Source organism: Populus euphratica, unplaced genomic scaffold, assembly GCF_000495115.2.
Source record: "Populus euphratica unplaced genomic scaffold, PopEup_1.0 scaffold614.1, whole genome shotgun sequence".
In the NCBI taxonomy this organism is placed as follows: domain Eukaryota; kingdom Viridiplantae; phylum Streptophyta; class Magnoliopsida; order Malpighiales; family Salicaceae; genus Populus; species Populus euphratica.
The window spans coordinates 105,113-114,295 of NW_011500193.1; the positions used below are offsets into that span (position 1 = coordinate 105,113).

Here is a 9,183-nt window from a genome sequence, read left to right on the forward strand (position 1 = left end):
AACCCAGGTTAACTCATCAAACCAAGTTAGCCTGTTAAACCCGAGATCCGTGTCATGAAAGTCTGATAACTAAGTAAAAAAAATAATAATATCAAACTAAATTAAATGAAAAGGATTTATTAAAAAAAAAAACAAAGGAAGAAGAAAAAAACCCCAAAAGGTATAAAAAAAAAGTTAAAAAACCTAAAAAAAAGATAGCTAAAAAAAAAGAAAAAAAAAAGACATCTCAACTTAAATAAAAACTAATTTTATAGTATTATCCACTGGATATACCTTTTTAATACTGAATTATATCAATGTGTGTCTATCACTCAAGGCAATTATATATTGCATAAATAAAATATTATAGTAAAGACTAGCCACATCGAAAGGAGGGTCGAAAAGGGGGCTGTGCATTTAATGCACAATGACTAACCAAAGAAGGAAATGGCTAATCCCAGCCCAACCCTCCAAAAAGCAATCAATTACACTAGCCACCTCTACTCCCGAATAGGAGCCCTCAATGCCCAGTGGCTGGCATGTCCTCACGTGAAACTACAACAAACAAAATTGAGTTGAAGCTTCAATTAGGCTGTAAGTGCAGAGAAAAAGGCTAGTGAGAGCATCGAATCATGCGAGAAGAAAGGCAAGAATGAGGAGATCATAATGAAAAACACTGCTTGAATCCACAGTGGATTCACTCATATGTCACAGTGTTTTTTTTAGCCCTTTTAGTTTTTTTTTAAATGTAGTTTTGTTTATTTTTATGTTTTAAAAATAATTTTAAAATAATTAATTTTTTTTTAAATTAATATTTTTTATAATTTTAAATCATTTTAAGATACTGATATTAAAAATAATTTTTTAAAAATAAAAAATATTATTTTAAATAAAAAATTATTTAAAAAATAAGTGTAATCAAAATAACATGTACGCTTTTCTTGAAGAAAAGGCAAATCCCAATTGATCACCTGCGATGTTAGAAGGAGGGTTTGGATCCTTTGCAAAATGGGCTCGGAAGAACCACCCACTTGACCTCAATGTCAGAGCAACCATTGATGGTGGCCGTGAATATGAAGCGCATCGCCTCAGGGGTGACTTTATTCTTGGGCCTATAAACATAGGGCATGTGGTGCATCTTTGGGTTTTCCAATATAAAAGTAATAATATATTCCTCACATCAACCCATACATCAATTAATAGCAACAACACTGGCTGTGGTGTGGGACAAGATTAGTCATAAATATTATTATTGTTATTATTATTATTACTTTCATTTTTTAAAAAAAAAAAAACAATGACGGGGGACTCCTTTGTTTTTCTTCTTCTTCTTATGGAATTATTAAAAAAATAAAAGGATACTTGGTTTTATTTTATAATAAAATAATATTTGATGTTGTGAGAATGATTATTTTTTAAAGTATTTTTTATTTAAAAATATATTAAATTATATTTTTTATTTTTTAAAAAAATTATTTTTAACATAAATACATAAAAATAATCCATATATATATATATATATTTTATTAGACATGATCATATCTCTAATGACATGCAAGATCCAAAGATAAACTTTCTCAGAACTCTTAGAATTGTTTTGCTAAGGCCTTCCTTAACGGATAACTCATAGGATGAACTTCTTTTCTTTTCTTTTTTATTTTTTTCTCTCCTTTCCTTGATTTATATGTCTGATTCTCTCCTAAAATAACAAATTGGGTTGTTATTTTTTAAAATGTTATACCTAGTTCTCATTTTTTTATTGTTATTTATAGCAACAAATAAGTTTTGTTTCATAAAATTAACATTCAATAAACCATGTAATAATATTTGAAATCATGAACAAAAGGAGATAATGCAAGGTGAAATAAATATTAAAAAAAATAATGAAAATGCAACATAGAATGAACACACAATCCAATTATGGTTGTGATAATTATTCAAAATATACTTTTTTTTCCTTTAGTTCTTTTTTGTCACTTAATTTTTTTTAATTTAATCATTTTATATCGAGTTGATTTAATATTGGTCTTAATAATTTGTTTTGGTTGGTTTAATATAGGTTTCTGGTGATGTCAAGAATAAGTTCTAACATTGAGTTAATATTTAATTTGACAAAATAAATTTTAGTTTTATTGACTCAAAACAATTAAATTTTTAATATTCTTCTTTTAATTGTGCATGGAGCACTTTTTTATTATTTTAATCTCCAATTTGTTTTTGATCTTTTTTTCTTAAGGTTTTTTGTTTTGATTCAAAGCTACATTTGGTTCACGTTTCAATCCTAGAGTTTGAGAAAAGAGAGAGAGGGTCATCAAGAAATAAGGAAGGAGGGAAGAAGTAACTGATTATAAAAAAATTATTGATGAAAATCTCATGATTATATTTTGTCACACAACCTATAATTAAGATTTAAATATGATTTTGAAAAGTAAAAAGAAATTTGATAAAAGTGTAACATAATAGAAACATATTACAAGGCACTAGTACTATTGTAATTAAATCGAATAACACTACAAAACTAGTTAATATTTTATAAATCAATTTAATTTTTTCAAGAACAAAAAAAAAAAAACAAGAATCACTCTAATATCTTAGCTGAAAATTTAAAATGATATTATTCAATGACTGCTAAAATTTAAGCTTACAAAGAATTTAAATATTTCTATAAAATAAACCTAACAGATCTACCATTGTGGATTAAATTAACTCACTAACAAAGTTGACCTAAAACATATACTAAGAAGCTTAAAACATTGATTCAAACAAGCTTTGGATCTTAACTAAAATTAAATATTAATCAAGCTTAAACAAGTTCTAGGCTATAACTGTAATAACAAAAATAAAACCTATAAATTAATTTTTTATATTGTTACGATAAGAGAAGAAGAAAAAAACAATACAGATCTAATATAAGAATTATTTATAGCCTATAATAAAAAAAAAGAAAAAGAAATCAAGGGAGAAGTTTTCAAACCTTATACTTTATAGGATAAAAAAGGATTTTAATTGTAGCCTTTTATTTATCTTTTGAAAGAAAAAGTTGGTGTCTTTATTGTTTCTTATTGCCACCAGTTAATTATCCTTTCATCACTAAGAAAAAAAAATTAAAATTGCTGAAATATTCTCCTTGCAAATCTAGAAAGCTTTGTCTCCATCTTGTTTCTCTTTTAAGCTTAGATTCTTTATTATTATTATTATTATTTTGTACTCTGCTCACTCACCTGACATAAAAATAAATTAAATATGATAACCTAATATATATAAAAAATGATTAATTTTCTACACATAATAGAAAATCCATAATTAGTATAGAATTCATAAAGCACATGGAAACAATACAAAAATAAGATTAACTGAAATTAATGCAAAATTGGTAGCCTTGTTGCTAAAAATTCATGGTCCAAATAAGGTTGGATTAAGCCCTATTGCATGAAAATTAAATATACCAAAACCTCCTTTTGATACTTTAAGGTATCTTTAATTTTTACCTTGGATGATATTTTCAAAACTAGTTCATTTAATACTTGTTTCAATGCTTTCATTTTAAACTTTGTGATTCATATGGAATATATTATTAATGTTCGTGGACTGCTAAATATCATTATCTCTCTTCTCAAAATGATTTGATCTAAAATCAAGACCTAAGTTAAACAAAGTAAGCTCAACAATATTAAGTACAACATTAATACCATACTCACTTTAGATATCAATTTTATATGCATTGTAATTGATTCTCTTTACAACTTGGAATAGATCACCATAATAAAGTTGTAATTTTGATTTTCTATGGTTATAAAATCTTTCCTTATATATGTACACTCAAGCACAATCGCCTGGTTGGAAAATAACCTGCTTGCGGCCTTTATTTGATTTGAAGGTATACAACATGTTTATTTTCTCAATTTCTAGTCGAACAATCTTATAAAATTATTTCACTATCTTTATCTTTTTTTCACGTTATAAACTTACCCTCTCTAAACTTATCTTTACTTGCACAAGCTCATTAAACACCTCCTTTTAACTTCTTGGCATTTAATCTTGTGATTAATCCAATGAGAACTTAATGGATCTTAAATTATAATGGGATGATCAGTAACAGTTTCAAAGGAACTCCAATTCGCACTTCTAAGTGGATATTAGGTTATAATAGGCTGATCCGTAACAGTTTCAAGGGAACTCTTCAATACATGATAATAGTGCACACAGGTACTTAATACAATGAGAAGTTTATTATCAGAACCTCCTTTTTGCAAACGAACTGCCCTGCTGGCTTCTGCTTACTTGTTTTGCCTGAGAAAAATCTATCAAGCCTATATACCCATGAATTTCTTTTTGTTGTTTTATAATTGCATCCTGGGAGAAACTCTTTGCTTGTATACCTGAGATGATGATCTTATAAGCCAGATAAACTTGGATGAATTTCTTCATTCCATGCTCTATCATTCCATAAACGAACTTGGACAAAAATGTAGGAGAAACATCCGCCCTTTCATCCAAAATGCCACATCCCACAAATATCAAGCTAGAACCTGTCACCAATTATTATCTCTTCCGCAAAAAAATTGAATATTTGTGTGCAAAAGACAATCCAGTTCCATAAATTACCGATTGTACAATTAAACAGGATAACGATACACTAAAATTAAGCCACTGCACAACTGACAGCTACTGCCAAAAAGGAATCATCTCTGTAACACTTCGAACAAGGAGCTGCCGCTGCTTGTTTTCACTGCCATTTTCACTTGAATATTTTAAACATCCACAATCATAGGAGTATTGGAAGTTGCTGAGCTGCACAAGCATCCGCTGCATTCCCAATGTAATATTCTTTATGTTCTACATTATTATCTCAATTTGAAAACTTTGAGATCAGCTTGTCAACATGAATTATAATATCATCGATGCGAGGGCGGACCGCTGCCTGAGGCTGAAGCATCCATATCACGAACTGATGAAGAGCTTCTGGGTATGGAGCTTTGGGTCCCGCTGGCCACTTTATCTGTGCATTTACAATGGCCAATTGAAGGCTTCCTCCAGACTCTCCAAGTGCATATTCAAATGGAGATACTCCATACCTGCAGAAATCAGCTGTCAGAAGTAGAAAAAATGTAGCTGCATTTGAGAGATACACAAGATCTGGCTTCACCTTAAAAGGGCAAGGCAACAGATTTTGAAATTACAAACAATAATTCAGAGGAAAAGCAAACAGTTCAAGGAAGTGAAGCTATCCTTTCTAGTTTCATAAAACATATGATGCTCACATGCTTGCATTGAACACAACAACAAACGCACAAAGCATGCATGCACTTGCGCTCACACAAATAATATCTAATCATATACGCCATATAAACTAATTTCAATACCTTTGAAATAAAAATTGAAAGAAAAAAATTCTAAGCAAAATTCTAAACCTAAAATGAAACAAAATGGTAAGATGGACACTGGGTTCCTCAATAGTGATTTAGAACAAGTATAAAAATAATCAAAAAGTTAACTGCAAAAAGTTAGAAGTAAAGAACACAAGTAGCTACAAATGGTTTCTGAGAATTAAATAAAAATGATGACTGAAGAAGATGATCCTCACATTATTGCATATAGTGTGCATCCAAGTGACCAGATATCAGTTCTCTCATCAATGTCTGCATGGCTTGGGCAATCCCACAACTCAGGAGCTCTGAAGGGTGCTGAACAATGCTCGGATGCCCATTCCTACATTAGCCAGCCAGGTCTAGTCATGATATAGTGGCAGATGCTAATCTTACAGAAATCCACAAACTAAACAAACTAAACTAAACAGGGAAAGGCAGTTTCCTTGTGTGGAAATAGATTCATACTCAAATATACTTTAAATACATTTTAAGTTTTTTTATGAAAAATAAATGCAGAAAGAAGTTGGACAAAACATTAAATAGAACGAGGCTTTAAAGATTGTACAAGTACATAACTGAAACCCTTAAAATACATATTAGTGACATGGATGTGCTAAGAAGGCTGCTGAAAAGAATATTGGTGAAAAATTAATATAAAAGAGTAAGAAATTATAATCGACAAAAAAGTGAAAGGAAAAGGAAGAGAATAGAAAATGATTACCTGCAACTGTAGTGCCTCTGAGCGAGATCGAATTTGCCTTTTTGCAGGTCGAGCACTCCCAAAATCCATCAATATAGCAAGAGGCGATTTCCCTTGCCTATGTGTTAGGAGAACATTACCAGGTTTGACATCATTGTGTGCATATGGAGGATCAAGATTGTGCATATTTTTCAATCCTGCACAAAGCTGCAGCATAATCTTTCTTAAGCGTGCATAGGACACAATACAGTTGATGGATATCAAAGTATAGCGTAATATTTCTCAAGCGTGCATAGGACACAATACAGTAGATGGATATCAAAGTATGATATCTACGCATACAAAAAGACACTATGGATGTAAATAAAAAAGGGACAAAAGTTACAAAACATTCTCTGAATTAATTCTAGGACATTAAAGAGCAAATGCGGGAACACTAAACCCACCTCGAGTTGAAAACTAAATAGTGATTTCCATATACAAGCAACAGTAAGTTTAAATGATTGCCAAATATCAAAAAGATATCTTACACTGGGGTATTATGTTATGAAGCCGATCCTGCTTTGTGCTAGGAATGTATTGCATAACCGAAAAAGTCAATATAAAAGAAAAATTTATATTATTTCCATTCACCTGCCGAAATATTTGAAGAACATCTGTGGTAGAGAAAAATTCCTTTTTAGATTTCATAGCAGCAGAGTTGTCCAGTAAGGTTCCATCCAAGTGAACTGGAAATAACAAATATGCTTCATGGTTCCAAGATCCTTCTTGAGTAGCCTTTAAAAAAAAAAAGGACATAAAAATGCTTGAGTAAAAGGTACAAAAGAAGAGAATTGAAATAAGTTTCCTTGTCACTAATTCTGAAGTACAAATAAAAGTCAACCCCAATCTGATCAAATGACACTAAAGGATCTTGGCCTCGTGTTAGGAAAATGGTTCGTGGCTGGAAGTTCCTATTCATCAAAGCAATATGTGTGCAACCCATGTAACATTTGCACAGAAATTATTTTCAAAACTACAAACTACATAGAAGCTCCTATTTTTCTGTTATACAACGAGTTAATTACTACCTATGAAGATGAAGGTGATTCTGCAGTGATAGTTTCATGACTAGAGAGTTGTATGCCCTGATTGGATATGGGAAAATGCTGTGTGATAAGAAAACCATGCAGGAGATACACACACAGATACAAACTCATACACATTAAGAAGTTCCAAACAAGATCCAGAAGGGAAGAAGGGAACATGGGTACAATTTTCTTAAAAATCTGACTTAACACCAAATGAAAGCTCTACCCTCAAAAGCTCTAGAGTTTCCCAACCATGAAGCACAAGGTCAGAGTATGTCCATCCATGAGAATCAGATGCCTTGATAACAAAGGCAACATCAACTTTATGAGAAATCCACCTAAAAAGGAAGAACAGCTTGCAGTTATTACCTTAACGGAAATAATAGCATGATCAAGAAGAGGAAGCAGATTGGGGTGATTGAATAGTGAAGAAACATGAATCTCTTCCCGCACCAACTCCAATTGCTCATTATTCTGAATAAGAACTTTCTTCATAGCATAAGTTCCATCAACTGCACAGTATTTAAAGTCAGACCAGCAGTGTAATTGAATTCATTATGTTCTCCAAATGCTAAACAAAGTTGCAAGCACACATATTATTCGAATTAAATGGCATATCCAACGCATGACAAATGGCATAGATCGATAACCCAATATCACAGTAATAATCACTCAAACACCATACGATGATCTCCACGTAAATGAAACACCATACTTGAAGATCCATAACCAGATCATCCCCGTTTAAAATAACAAAACAAAGAAAGCTCATATTTCAGCAACCAAGATCACAAATTGAAAAGAAAATACAAATGCAATAGCTTAAAACATGTTTCATTAATAAAAAAAAAATAATCTTATTTTTTTTCAATTAAGACTTGAGAATGCAGAAGTATAGGTACCAGAGAGATGGGATTTGTCCTTGACTTTTTTAGAGAGGCCACCGCTGACAGCAGCAGCACCCCCACTCGAACTAGAAGCAGGAGGAGAGACGTTGACCACCTCCTTAACCAAATACACATAGGCAAATCCACCTTCACCTAGCTGCCTCACAATCCTGAATCTGTTCTCGTTGATCCACACATCTCCTCCTCCGTTAACGGCGTCGTATAATGCATTCAGCCCCGAAAAAGAGCACCCCATCTCTTGTGTGTGTGTGTGTGTGTGTGTGAAAGAGCGGAGGAGAGTGGATCTTGGACTCTCTCCTGTCTCTGGGTTCCCTGGTTCTCTGAATTGAGAAACGAAGTAAATTTTTACTTATTTTATTTTTTATTTTGTTGAGTATTTTCTTTTTCTTTTTATATATTTTCTCGTGGATCTCAGTTACTTGCGAGTTAAGTTTTTATTTATCTTGGATCTCTCAAAAACGGACACAAACCAAAGAAAAAAAATTATAATAATGCATAACAAAATGAAAGAAAATAGAGCGCAGCAACACATCTTTTATAATAAAAAAACACATATTTTTATTTTTAAAATTCATTCTTTTATTTATTATAATTTCTTATTAAAAATCATTTACTTTATCATCGTCTAAATCCCACTAAAAATACTATTTTATAAGTGTTAAATTTTTTATCACTAATTATTAACTTCATAAATTTTAAAGAAAAAATTATTAAAATGAACGTATGATTATTTTATATCTAAATACTTAAAAAAAATCATATTTCTCAATATTTAAATTTAAAAATATAATCACTGTAACTATAATGTGAGAGATATTCTTTTAATATTGTTAGAGAAGTGGACTTAATTTTAATTAACATGTAAATTACTTTAAAAACAAGGAAAAAGCTCAATATATCATCTCATTAGAATTTATCATAATAACTTCTAAATAACAATCCTTAAAAGTTTTTTATAATTCTTTTATGCTAACCATAGTAAACAAATTAAGAAGATATTCTTTATATATCATGTTTTATAAAAAAATTTTAGTTTCTTTAAAAAAAAAAATAAAGCAAAGAGCTTCAATATTCCTTACAATGATCATAAATAATTATTTCAATTAGAAAAAAAATCTTTTTATTTTATTTAAAAGGAGAGTTATTTTTAATTATAT

The 9,183-nt window shown here is 30.5% G+C and overlaps 1 protein-coding gene across 2 annotated transcripts in view; it reads right to left on the minus strand.

Annotated features, from left to right (window-relative positions):
* Positions 1 to 4,398: 4,398 nt before the first annotated feature.
* Positions 4,399 to 9,183, minus strand: part of LOC105111747 (serine/threonine-protein kinase 16-like) — a 21,735-nt gene continuing 16,950 nt past the window's right edge. Inside the window, exons 2-7 of one of the 2 annotated variants that reach the window (XM_011007196.1) lie at positions 8,021 to 8,265; positions 7,488 to 7,630; positions 6,682 to 6,825; positions 6,070 to 6,255; positions 5,564 to 5,688; positions 4,399 to 5,054 (exon numbers count right to left, since the gene is read on the minus strand). In XM_011007196.1, coding sequence (XP_011005498.1) covers positions 4,829 to 5,054; positions 5,564 to 5,688; positions 6,070 to 6,255; positions 6,682 to 6,825; positions 7,488 to 7,630; positions 8,021 to 8,261 — 1,065 coding nt within the window. In that variant the 5' untranslated portion in view covers positions 8,262 to 8,265 and the 3' untranslated portion in view covers positions 4,399 to 4,828. Of the gene's footprint in view, positions 5,055 to 5,563; positions 5,689 to 6,069; positions 6,256 to 6,681; positions 6,826 to 7,487; positions 7,631 to 8,020; positions 8,403 to 9,183 lie in introns of those variants that run through there. The other variant, XM_011007195.1, reaches the window with a different exon arrangement.